This window comes from Procambarus clarkii, chromosome 4 (assembly GCF_040958095.1).
Source record: "Procambarus clarkii isolate CNS0578487 chromosome 4, FALCON_Pclarkii_2.0, whole genome shotgun sequence".
NCBI lineage: Eukaryota > Metazoa > Arthropoda > Malacostraca > Decapoda > Cambaridae > Procambarus > Procambarus clarkii.
In genome coordinates this window covers 39968112-39982370 of record NC_091153.1, presented here as the reverse complement: position 1 = coordinate 39982370, position 14259 = coordinate 39968112, and the positions used below count along the sequence as shown (strand labels likewise).

At 40.4% G+C, this 14259-nt stretch overlaps 1 protein-coding gene across 1 annotated transcript; it reads right to left on the bottom strand.

The window, feature by feature from the left end:
* Positions 1–10614: 10614 nt before the first annotated feature.
* On the bottom strand, positions 10615–12400 carry LOC138371124 (uncharacterized protein DDB_G0282077-like). The gene is made up of 2 exons (XM_069335962.1): positions 12355–12400; positions 10615–10925 (listed from the first exon to the last, which is right to left on the bottom strand). The coding sequence occupies exons 1-2, from the start codon at positions 12398–12400 to the stop codon at positions 10615–10617; spliced, it is 357 nt and encodes a 118-aa protein (XP_069192063.1).
* Positions 12401–14259: the final 1859 nt, after the last annotated feature.

Sequence of the window (14259 nt, the reverse complement as noted above, 5' to 3'; positions counted from 1 at the left end):
TGATTAGTAAGAATTTAAAACAAAAGGATCAATGCATAAATGTTCGTAATAAGGCAAATCGGACACTTGGATTTATTAATCGCAGCGTTAGTAACAAGACACCTGGTGTGGTTCTCAAGCTATATCTTGCTCTAGTTAGGCCCCATTTAGATTATGCAGTTCAGTTTTGGTCGCCATATTATAGAATGGATATAAATTCACTTGAACGTGTCCAGCGTAGGATGACTAAGTTAATTCCCCAAATTAGAAATCTTTCATATGAAGAAAGATTAACAAAGCTTAAGTTGCATTCACTGGAAAGGCGAAGAGTTAGGGGTGACATGATAGAGGTTTACAAGTGGATGAATGGACATAACCGGGGGGATATTAATAGGGTATTAAAAGTATCAACACAGGACAGAACACGAAACAATGGATATAAATTGGATAAGTTTAGATTTAGGAAAGACTTGGGTAAATACTGGTTCAGTAACAGGGTTGTTGATTTGTGGAACCAATTGCCGCGTAACATTGTGGAGGTGGGGTCCCTCGATTGTTTCAAGCACGGGTTGGACAAGTATATGAGTGGGATTGGGTGGTTATAGAATAGGAGCTGCCTCGTATGGGCCAATAGGCCTTCTGCAGTTACCTTTGTTCTTATGTTCTTATGTTCTTATGGTAACTGCTAAACTCGTCAACCTGTCCTCGTCCCCACCCACATAGACTTGTTCGGCTGAAGGCATATTGTTAAGTTCCTCTTTAGTAAATACAGATACAAAATATTTATTAAAAATACTACTCATCTCTTCATCACTATCTGTTATTTGACCTGTCTCAGTTTTTAATGGACCTATCCTTTCCCTAGTCTTGGTACGATATAACTGAAAAAACCCTTTAGGATTTGTCTTTGCTTGCCCTGCTATTCGAACTTCATAGTTTCTTTTTGCTTTCCTTATCCTTTTTTATAAGATAAGGAAATTTCAACAAATTTCCTTATTTCCTTTTTTAACATTTCTAACCAGTTGTACGAATTCCTGTTCTAAAGTGACCTCCCCATTTTTAATCCTTTTGTACCAAGCTCTCTTTTTACCTATAAGGTTCTTCAAATTCTTTGTTATCCACTTTGGGTCATTAGTATTCGATCTATTCAATTTGTATGGTATACTACGTTCCTGTGCTTTGTTTAGAATATTCTTAAATAAGTTATATATTGAATCCACATCGAAATCCCCATTTAAGTCACCTATCGCTGGGTTCATGTCTCGCTCCAAGACCGGCCCACACCCCATACCCAAGACTTTCCAATCAATTTGACCCAAAAAATTTCTTAGGCTATTAAAATCAGCTTTTCGAAAATCTGGCACTTTAACAGAATTTTCTCCTACTGGTCTATTCCATTCTATGCTAAATCTGATTTCTTTGTGATCACTGCTCCCTAGCTCACTCCCTATTTCGATGTCATTAATTTGCGTTTCCCTGTTAGTTAACACTAAATCTAAAATATTATTTTCCCGTGTTGGTTCCTTAATGTGTTGAACCAAGACATCAGACTCACAATACAAGGACCTGAAATTGAGTGGGTTACCTCTTTTCAATACCTGGAAGTCATAATAGACAGACAGTTGAAATTTACTCAAGAAATTGAATATTTTCGGCAACGTTGTAAAGCCAGAAACTCAGCTTTACGCTCTCTGACCAGTCTTAGAACATAAGAACAAAGGTAACTGCAGAAGGCCTATTGGCCCATACGAGGCAGCTCCGATTTATAACCACCCAATCCCACTCATAAACATGTTCAACCAACGCTTGAAACAATCGAGGGACCCCACCGCCACCACGTTACGCGGTAATTGGTTCCACAAATCAACAACCCTGTTACTGAACCAGTATTTACCCAAGTCTTTCCTAAATCTAAACTTATCCAATTTATACCCATTGTTTCGTGTTCTGTCTTGTGTTGATACTTTTAATACCCTATTAATATCCCCTTTGTTATGTCCATTCATCCACTTGTAAACCTCTATCATGTCACCCCTAACTCTTCGCCTTTCCAGCGAATGCAACTTAAGCTTTGTTAATCTTTCTTCATATGAAAGATTTCTAATTTGGGGAATTAACTTAGTCATCCTACGCTGGACACGTTCAAGTGAATTTATATCCATTTTATAGTACGGCGACCAAAACTGAACTGCATAATCTAAATGGGGCCTAACCAGAGCAAGATAGAGCTTAAGAACCACACCAGGTGTCTTGTTACTAACGCTTCGATTAATAAATCCCAGTGTCCTATTCGCCTTATTACGAACATTCATGCATTGATCCTTTTGTTTTAAATTCTTACTAATCATAACTCTCAGATCCCTTTCGCAATCCGACTTCACAATCTCAACACCATCTAGCTCGTATCTTGTAACTCTATCATCATTACCTAACCTCAGAACTTTACAGTTATCAGCATTAAACTGCATCTGCGAATCCTTTGATCATTTCAAAACCCTATTTAGATCAACGATAGTGATAGACTCACTATCACTTCAGGTAGTGAAGGTAGAGATGGTGCATCTGATGATGATGATGATGATGATGATGATGATGAAGATTAAGCCACCCAAAAGGTGGCACGGGCATGAATAGCCCGTAAGTGGTGGCCATTTTAAGCCATTACCAGTATCAAGAGCTGATACTGGAGATCTGTGGAGGTGCGAATGCACCCTGCATGATGGGAGATGTCTCCCTTGTGAATGTGTTAAGATGAAGATGAAGCCACCCAATAGGTGGCACGGGCATGAATTGGTAAGTGGTGGCCCTTTTGAGCCATCACCAGTATCAATAGATGATACTGGAGATCTGTGGAGGTGCGACTGCACCCAGCGTGACGGGAGATGTCTCCCGTGTTTTAAACAGATGAAGAAGATGAAGATGAAGCCACCCAAAAGGTGGCACGGGCATGAATAGCTCGTAAGTGATGGCCCTTTCGAGCCATCACCAGTATCAAGAGCTGATACTGGAGATCTGTGGAGGTGCAAGTGCACTCTGCGTGACGGGAGATGTCTCCCGGACCAAGTGTGTGGTGTGTAATGTGGTGCATCTCTACCAGTACTCAAAATGTACTACGTTCAAGCAGTTAGGTCACTCATCGACTACGCTGCTCCTGCTCTTACATCCCTCAGTGATAACCAATGGGAGAAACTGGAAGTGTCTCAAAATGATGCTCTCACGGGAGCACCTCTATGGACGCGTGGAGAGAATGTTGACCAGACCACACACTAGAAGGTGAAGGGACGACGACGTTTCGGTCCATCCTGGACCATTCTCAAGTCGATTGTCACAATCGACTTCAAGTTCAAGTTCAAGTATGTTTATTGAGATAAGCAATAAATACATCTCAAAGGGATAGAGTAGCTTAGGCTATTTCTACCCACCCCCCCACAATCGACTTGAGAATGGCTAAAGAATACTTTAGCCCCGTTATTGTGACTCATCGCCTACGTCGAGAGAATCTAAGAATGGAAACCAACTTACTAGCCTTAGAAAAGAGGATGCAACAAAGGATAGCCACCATAACAGCAAAACTTGTTGGAACCACCGCCAGACTGTCAATCAAAGATAGCATGCACAGATCGCTTCACAGAAACCTTCAATATAGAACAAGTGCATGGACGAATAATCTGGTCAAGATTATTAAGAAAATAATCTAGAGAAAGTGGACTTGAAATGGAGCAGTAAAAGCAAAGGGGAAGATAGACCATAGTTGTTTGTTGGTTTTTTCACACTTTTTCACACATGGGAAGAATCGAGTCTAAAGATAATCACTGAAGGATTACCAGTTAAAAAATCAGCATGTGACTCGCAGAGGCTCAAAGCAGTCATAGAACAACAAATGGAAACCATCTCAAGACCCACAATGACTCACATCTTCACAGACGGATCAGTTGAACAAGAAAGAGGTTCTGCTGGGGCAGCAGTTTACACTACCAACCATGAAGCTTACTGGAGCATGAATAGTGGGTGCTCAACATTGCAGACAGAATTATATGTCCTGAAGGAGGCAATAAACTATACAATTGAGAATAATTTACATGATGTCATCATTCATACCGACTCTAAATCTTCGCTACAGACATTGTTATCAAGCCAGCACAGAGATAATATACAACTCATCACATAAATCCAACATATAGGAAAAGAAGCCCATAATCTAGGGTTGTCAATCACCCTAAATTGTATACAAGTCACATTGGCATAGATGGTAATGATAAGGCAGACTCACTAGCAAAAACTGCCACTGCTCTACCTGCTGTACAGGTTCAAATACCTCCAAGTTTTTTCACAGATTAAGGTGCAAATCAAGAAGAAAATATTCCCAACTATCAAAAGTCGCCACAGAGCCAAAGTAGCGGAAGGCAGATCCACTGTGATATGGTACGAACAAGCCACTGGGAACTACTCTTTCACCCCTGACAAAAAGATATCCAGAGACATTGCAGTAGCCATACACAGACTCAGACTTGGTTACAAGTGCTGCTGGGAGGTAATGAATCCAATAGTTAAAGAGTGTCACATCTGTGGAACAGAAGCAGAGGCGCCACTATTGCACTACTTACTGGAATGTGAAGCTACTGAAGCCCTGCGCATCAAACTCAACATTAATCCAACGACAGCAGCTGCATTAGATGCACATTCCACAGCCACTACAATGATTAGAAAAGCAGTTGAGGAATGGGACTCACTAGTGAACATTCTACACCAACATCCGCCACCAAGATAATGTTATTAAACCAAGACTAAAACAGAAGCGAAAAAGAAACAGAGGAAAAGGAGGAAACCCCACCTGCATTTAAAACAACCATCACAAATCCCAAATATCACAGTATTTGGGATAAAAATACCCAGATAACCAAATATCACAGTAACAAGGTTATCCCGAATACCCGAACTCAATTACGGGATCACCATAGCCCGTGCTACATGGACACTTCGTTCTGAGTAGCTAAATCTAAAACAAGAACAACAACAACAACAAGTATGATACGTGAGCTGGCTGTGTTTACATAGACGTATCATACAATGTTTACATTACAAAATATAAGTATTGGACCAAGACAGTTCCCGCGTCTGTTTACACTTATCCTGTTTGTAAATGTTTCGGGTTTTATTTTGTGTTTTATTATATATTTTATTATTTTAGTATATTTAAACCTTATTAGGAAGCATTGAGACTTTATAGTCTTTAACATTAAACTTTTGAATAAAAGTGTCACGTGTTCACAATGTTCAAGATAGAACTCGATAAACACCTCCGAACAATACCTGATCAACCAAGCTGTGATTTATACGTCAGGCTGCGAGCAGCCACCTTCAACAGCCTTGTTGATCAGACGACCAACTGGGAGGCCTGGGCAGAGATCGGGCCGCGGGGCCGTTGATCCCAGGAAGCTACACAAGGTAATTAGGCCTATTAATTAGGTAATTAGGTTGGACTTTCTGCGGGAGGAGGTGCGTCAGCTTAAAGAACAACGAGAAGTAACGAAGGAGGAGACCAGCAGTAAAGGGACCTCGTCTTGGAGAGTTGCGAAAGACAGGGGCCTTAAGAAGACTTTGATAAAGCCGCCTTCAAACGCCATAGCAACTTCAAATTCATTTGACGTTTTGGAGGACGAGTGCTGTGGAGAGACTGTGGATCGCGCAAAAGGGAAAGCAACGAAGAGAAAGGAAGCGCAGGCCCCTCAGAGGGTAAAGGAAGTACCTAAGCAAACATTAGTTGTGGGAGATTCCCAGATAAGGTATTTGGATAGAACGTTTTGTGCTAGAGATAGGGGGAACAGGTTAAGGGTTTGCTATCCCGGAGCTGGCATTGGTGATATTATAAACAACATGAATGATATTATGGCTGGTAATGGGAACAATCCCATTATTTGCATTAGCGTGGGAGGAAATGATGTTGGTCGAGTTAGGAGTGAGGAACTGATTCAGAGGTATAAAACAGCCATAGAGTTAGTTAGGAGCAAGGGAGGAATCCCGATCATATGTGGCATTCTTCCAAGAAAGGGAGTGGGAAATGAATGGATATCGAGGGCACTTGGTGTCAATTGCCGGCTGGAAAGATATTGCAAATCAAATGCAATATCTTTCATAGACAACTGGGAACACTTCTATGGAAGAAATGAAATGTATGCTCGTGATGGGGTGCATCTATCGAGAGCTGGAGTTGTTGCTGTTGCGAACTCGTTAGAAGAAGTGGTTAGAGGTGTTTGTTTGGGTTTAAACTGTTAGTAGATAGAGGTATGGGAATTGATTTGGAGGAAGGAGGTAATAAAAGTATGTGTTTGTGGGAGAAAGGAATTGGCAAAACGACCAGGGAAAGAGAAGGTCCGCAAAATAACAATTCACTTAGGGTATATTACACTAACAGTAGAAGTCTAAGAAATAAAATTAACGAATTAAATGCTCTTGTCTGCACAGAAAAAATAGATATTATTGCACTTACCGAAACGTGGATGAATGTAGAAAATAGAGAACTATTAGCTGAATATCAAATATATGGATTTAAACTATTTCACACAGATAGATATATTAGACGAGGAGGTGGAGTAGCCATATATGTTAGGGACAATTTGAAATGTAGTCTCAAAGAGGGAATCAAAACAGAGCCACACACAGAAACTATTTGGATTGAATTAAACGAAAAAGCTAATAATATTATAATAGGAGTAATATATAGGCCACCAAATTTAGACAGAATGGAAGCAAAGCATCTATGGGATGAAATATCTAGAGCATCTAGATCTAACAGTATTTATGTCATGGGTGACTTTAATTTTAGCGGAATAAACTGGTTGAACAAAACAGGGAATAGTGAAGCAGAAGATTTTCTAGAATTAATTGACGATTGCTTTCTTACGCAACACATTAAGGAACCAACACGGGAAAATAATATTTTAGATTTAGTGTTAACTAACAGGGAAACGCAAATTAATGACATCGAAATAGGGAGTGAGCTAGGGAGCAGTGATCACAAAGAAATCAGATTTAGCATAGAATGGAATAGACCAGTAGGAGAAAATTCTGTTAAAGTGCCAGATTTTCGTAAAGCTGATTTTAATAGCCTAAGAAATTTTTTGGGTCAAATTGATTGGAAAGTCTTGGGTATGGGGTGTGGGCCGGTCTTGGAGCGAGACATGAACCCAGCGATAGGTGACTTAAATGGGGATTTCGATGTGGATTCAATATATAACTTATTTAAGAATATTCTAAACAAAGCACAGGAACGTAGTATACCATACAAATTGAATAGATCGAATACTAATGACCCAAAGTGGATAACAAAGAATTTGAAGAACCTTATAGGTAAAAAGAGAGCTTGGTACAAAAGGATTAAAAATGGGGAGGTCACTTTAGAACAGGAATTCGTACAACTGGTTAGAAATGTTAAAAAAGAGATAAGGAAAGCAAAAAGAAACTATGAAGTTCGCATAGCAGGGCAAGCAAAGACAAATCCTAAAGGGTTTTTTTCAGTTATATCGTACTAAGACTAGGGAAAGGATAGGTCCATTAAAAACTGAGACAGGTCAAATAACAGATAGTGATGAAGAGATGAGTAGTATTTTTAATAAATATTTTGTATCTGTATTTACTAAAGAGGAACTTAACAATATGCCTTCAGCCGAACAAGTCTATGTGGGTGGGGACGAGGACAGGTTGACGAGTTTAACAGTTACCAGAGAGGATGTTCTTAAACAAATAGTAAAACTCAAACCAAACAAATCCCCAGGGCCGGATGAAGTGTTTGCCAGGGTGCTTAAAGAATGCAAAGAGGAGCTTTGTGACCCACTGTCAACCATATTTAATAAATCAATAGAGTCAGGCAGAGTGCCAGAGTTTTGGAAAGTTGCTAATGTGATACCAGTTTTTAAGAAAGGAGATAGATCACTTGCGTCTAACTATCGACCAATTAGCCTAACGTCTATTGTGGGAAAGTTACTCGAATCTATAATAGCAAATAAAATTCGTCTTCATCTTGAAAAACATAATTTAATAATTGAGTCGCAACATGGTTTTATAAATGGCCGTTCATGTTTAACAAATTTGTTATCTTTTTATTCTAGCATTGTTGAGGCAGTTGATAGTGGTAAGGATTGCGATGTTGTATACCTTGACTTTAGCAAAGCTTTTGATACAGTGCCACATGAAAGACTGATTAAAAAGATAGAGTCTCATGGTATTGGGGGTGCTATATTAAGCTGGATTAGGGCATGGCTATACCAAAGGAAACAGAGAGTTAGTATAAATGGAATCAAGTCAGAGTGGGAAAATGTTGTAAGTGGAGTGCCTCAAGGCTCTGTCCTGGGACCTCTGTTGTTTATAATATATATAAATGATTTAGATTCAGGTTTGAGTAGCAACATTTGCAAATTTGCCGATGATACGAAAATCGGTAGGGAAATTAATTCGGAGGAGGACTCACTATCACTTCAAGTTGATCTAGATAGGGTTTTGAAATGGTCAAAGGATTGGCAGATGCAGTTTAATGCTGATAAATGTAAAGTTCTGAGGTTAGGTAATGATGATAGAGTTACAAGATACGAGCTAGATGGTGTTGTGATTGCGAAGTCGGATTGCGAAAGGGATCTGGGAGTTATGATTAGTAAGAATTTAAAACAAAAAGATCAATGCATAAATGTTCGTAATAAGGCAAATCGGACACTTGGATTTATTAATCGCAGCGTTAGTAACAAGACACCTGGTGTGGTTCTCAAGCTATATCTTGCTCTAGTTAGGCCCCATTTAGATTATGCAGTTCAGTTTTGGTCGCCATATTATAGAATGGATATAAATTCACTTGAACGTGTCCAGCGTAGGATGACTAAGTTAATTCCCCAAATTAGAAATCTTTCATATGAAGAAAGATTAACAAAGCTTAAGTTGCATTCACTGGAAAGGCGAAGAGTTAGGGGTGACATGATAGAGGTTTACAAGTGGATGAATGGACATAACCGGGGGGATATTAATAGGGTATTAAAAGTATCAACACAGGACAGAACACGAAACAATGGATATAAATTGGATAAGTTTAGATTTAGGAAAGACTTGGGTAAATACTGGTTCAGTAACAGGGTTGTTGATTTGTGGAACCAATTGCCGCGTAACATTGTGGAGGTGGGGTCCCTCGATTGTTTCAAGCACGGGTTGGACAAGTATATGAGTGGGATTGGGTGGTTATAGAATAGGAGCTGCCTCGTATGGGCCAATAGGCCTTCTGCAGTTACCTTTGTTCTTATGTTCTTATTAGAGGCTTGTAATGTATATTTCTTATTTACGAATTAATCACCGTTTCATGTATCAAATGTATATATTTTTATCTAAATCAAAATTTAAAATATTTTGATCTAAACAACATCTGTCAAGAAAGCATTCTTGTGCTGGCGATGAGTCACAATAACGGGGCTAAAGTAAGTTGACCAGACCACACGCTAGAAGGTGAAGGGACGACGACGTTTTGGTCCGTCCTGGACCAGTCTCAAGTCGATTGTGACTTGAGAATGGTCCAGGATGGACCGAAACGTCGTCGTCCCTTCACCTTCTAGTGTGGTCTGGTCAACAAAAGCATTCTTCCCTTCTTTCAGCCTCTCTTCATGCCTTCAGCCGAACAAGTCTATGTGGGTGGGGACGAGGACAGGTTGACTAAAGAACAAATCCACATGGGCCTTGACGAGGATTCATAAGGCGATAAGGCAGCGTCTGGGATGCTCTCGGACGCAGGTTAGACTCCTCGTCACGGCCCTTGTGGATTTGTTCATTTGATGCATCACGCTATTGTGATTTCTGTGTGTAACAGGTTGACTAGTTTAGCAGTTACCAAGGAGGATGTTATTAAACAAATAGTGGAACTCAAGCCAAACAAATCCCCAGGGCTGGATGAGGTGTTTGCCAGGGTGCTTGAAGAATGCAAAGAAGAGCTTTGCGAGCCTCTGTCTCCCATATTTAACACAAAATAGAACACGAAACAATGGGAATAAATTTGATAAGTTTAGATTTAGGAAAGAACTGGGTAAATACTGGTTCGGTAAGAGGTTTGTTGATCTATGGAACCAATTAGAGCATAACATAATAGAAGTAGGATACCTTGATTGTTTCAAGCGTAGGTTAAACATAATATATGAATGAAATCATAATATATATATATATGAATATATACGAATTACACATTTCATATGAATGAAATTTGGGTTGATAAAAATAAGAGCTGCCTTGTATTGGCCAATAGGCCTTCTGCAGTTACCTTTGTTCTTATGTATGTTCTAAGTTCTTTAGTAAATATAGAGACAAAATATTTATTTAAAATACCACTCATCTCAAGGATAAAAAACTCACACTATTTTATTTGTGAAATTTATGTAAGGAATTTACACCAAGTCTTTCACTAAGAGAAAGTCAGTGTCTGAGTGTGTGATTAGGACCAGACTTACGTCTCAACGTCTAATCATTGGACATTGAGATGTAAGTCTGATCCTAATCACACACTCAGACCTTGACAAAGCACTCAGAAGAGTGTGAAAGACTTGGTGTAAATTCCTTATATAAACTACACAAGTGTGGGTTTTTATCCGATTTAATTATATCCGTGAGAAGACATTACTAATACTTATTCATCTCCTTGTCATTACCAGTTATCTGACCTGACACTTTGTCATTACCAGTTATCTGACCTGACACTTTGTCATTACCAGTTATCTGACCTGACACTTTGTCATTACCAGTTATCTGACCTGACACTTTGTCATTACCAGTTATCTGACCTGACACTTTGTCATTACCAGTTATCTGACCTGACACTTTGTCATTACCAGTTATCTGACCTGACACTTTGTCATTACCAGTTATCTGACCTGACACTTTGTCATTACCAGTTATCTGACCTGACACTTTGTCATTACCAGTTATCTGACCTGACACAGTTTTTATGGTCCTATTCTTTCCCTAATCTTTGTTCGATGTAACTGGATAATAAAAATAATTAGGATTTGTCTTTGCTTGCCCTTTGCTTGGAGCCGGTCGGCCGAGCGGACAGCACGCTGTGCTTGTGATCCTGTGGTCCTGGGTTCGATCCCAGGCGCCGGCGAGAAACAATGGGCAGAATTTCTTTCACCCTATGCCCCTGTTACCTAGCAGTAAAATAGGTACCTGGGTGTTAGTCAGCTGTCACGGGCTGCTTCCTGGGGGTGGAGGCCTGGTCGAGGACCGGGACGCGGGGACACTAAAGCCCCGAAATCATCTCAAGATAACCCTGCTACGAATTTCATATAGTTTCTGTTTGCTTTCCCTGTTTACTGTTTTAAATTTTTAAACAGATGGACAAATTCTTGTTCTAGACTGACTTCCCCATTCTTAATCCTTTTGTACCAAGCTTTCTTTTAACCTGTAAAAAGACTGAAAGTCTTTCAGACTGAACTTTCTTTCAACTTTCTCGAACAACTTTCAGACCGAAAGTTATCAATTTCGGGTCATTATTATTCGATCTAATAAATTTGTATGGTATACTAGATGGTCAAAAAGATTGGCAGATGCAGTTTAATGCTGACAAATGTAAAGTTTTGAGATTAGGTAATTACGATAGAGTTACAGGATATAGGGCCAGATTCACGAAGCAGTTACGCAAGCACTTACGAACCTGTCCATCTTTTCTCAATCTTTGGCGGCTTTGTTTATAATTATTAAACAGTTAATGAGCTCCGAAGCACCAGGAGGCTGTTTATAACAACAACAACAGTTGATTGGCAAGTTTTCATGCTTGTAAACTGTTTAATAAATGTAACCAAAGGCGTCAAAGATTGAGGAAAGATGTACACGTTCGTAAGTGCTTGCGTAACTGCTTCGTGAATCTGGGTCCAGAACTGGATGCGGTAGAGATTACGAAGTCTGCGAAAGGGATTTAAGAGTTATGATTAGTAAGAATTTAAAGTAAAAAAATCTATGATTATTATGTGCTTATTACACACAGAGATCACAATAGCGTGATGCATCAAATGAGCAAATCCACAAGGGCCGTGACGAGGATTTGAACCTGCGTCCGGGAGCATCCCAGACGCTGCCTTAATCGACTGAGCTACGACAGGGTTAAAAGAGTTGAAACCGAAGTTCTACTGAACTTACTGGATCCCGTAGCCTCTCAGAGACACAAACCAGGATTTTACACAACCCCCTCCCCCTGCACCCGAGCTATGTCAATAGGCCGTTCTCCCTCTTCGCCCTTATATCATCACACACAGAGGTCACACTAACGTGATACATCGATTGATTGATTGATAAAGATTAAGCCACCCAAAAGGTGGCACGGGCATGAATAGCCCGTAAGTGGTGGCCCTTTTGAGCCATTACCAGTATCAAGAGATGATACTGGAGATCTGTGGAGGTGCGACTGCATCCTGCATGACGGGAGATGTCTCTCGTGGTGATGCATCAACGGTTTCAACCCTTTTAACCCTGTCGTAGCTCAGTCGATTAAAGCAGTGTCTGGGATGCTCCCGGACGCAGGTTCGAATCCTCGTCACGGCCCTTGTGGATTTGTTCATTATGTGCTTATGATTGGAAATCTGAGGTTCATGTTTAGTAGAAATTTAATGCCACTAAGGTAAGGCAAACATGATACTGGACCGTATTTCTTGGAACGTTAGCAATAAAAGTCTTATTTTTCCGTTATACCTTAGGATAAATGTTGCTCTAATTAGGTCTCATTTAGATTATGAAGTAAAGTTTTGGTTGTCATTGTATTGAAAGAACATAAATTTTCTTGAACGCGCCCAGCGAAGAATGCCAGTAATTAAACCCACAAGTTAGAACCCGCCAAACACACACCGAAACTACGACGTTGGTACAACGTTCGAACAAGTTTTAACACCTAACCAGTTATAACAACCAATATAGCAAGTTGTAACAACGTTCTATTACGTCATAAACACGTTAAGCCAAGATGTAACAACTTTATTACAAGTTGTAACAAGCGGAAAATAGAGACAGTTTCGGTTTGTGTTTCCAGGGAAGTCTAAACAAGTTAAGGACGTACAAGGCGAAGCCAATTGAGTATGTTAACCAAACTACACACTAGAAAGTGAAGGGACGACAAGTTGTTGTTGTTATACAGCTACTCGGAATAAGTTCCAAGTAGCACGGGCTATGGTGAGCCCGTAGCTTACCTGGCACAGGAGCGAGGCTGTGGACAAGTCGTCCCTTCACTTTCTAGTGTGTGGTTTGGTCAACATATTTCAGCCACGTTATTGTGACTCCTCGTCTCCAATTGAGTAGTTTTAGGATCTCCAAGAAATGCTATAAGACAATGAGGACGGAACTGAACTTACAATGTATTTGGGATAGAGATTCTGAGATAAATGTTGCGTCAGCGATTATACTAATGAGAGGTGAAGGCGCTAATGTATTAATTCTCTCAGTTCGAAAGGTGGAAAGTAATGAACAATGATTTTTTAGGCAAAACAAGATAAGATAGTTTGATAAAGATTAAGCCACCTAAGAGGTGGCACGGGCATGAATAGCCCGTAAGTGGTCGCCCTTTTGAGCCATTACCAGTATCAAAAGATGATACTGGAGATCTGTGGAGGCGCGACTGCACCCTGCGTGACGGGAGATGTCTCCCGGACCAAATGGTGACCAAATGGAAAAAAAACAAGATAAGATAAAACTTAATTTTGTTACAAAGTGTTATACAAAATATCTTGCACGAATGTATTTCATTATCTATCTTGAGGTTATCTTGAGATGATTTCGGGGCTTAGCGTCCCCGCGGCCCGGTCCTCGACCAGGCCTCCTTTTTGTTACACACCCCCAGGAAGCAGCCCATAGCAGCTGTCTAACTCCCAGGTACCTATTTACTGCTAGGTAACAGGAGGCATCAGAGTGAAAGAAACATTTTGCCCATTTGCCTCCGCCTCCACCGGGGATCGAACCCGGGACCTCAGGACTACGAATCCGAAGCGCTGTCCACCTAGCTGTCAGGCGCCCCAGGAAACCATTACCACCACCACGGGAGGATTACAGTGCAGAGGACTTGATTTAATGAATGAGATACCATATGAATGTTGATCCTGCGATTTATATAAATATGAATGAATAAACCCACAAGGGCCGTAATGAGGGTTCGAACCCACATTTCAAATTATCCCAGACGCGCCTTAGTCGATTGAGCCACGACATAGTAAAAGAATTGCAACCGGGAGTGCTACTGCCCTTACAAGGGAGGGAGCCGGTCGGCCGAGCGGACAGCACGCTGGA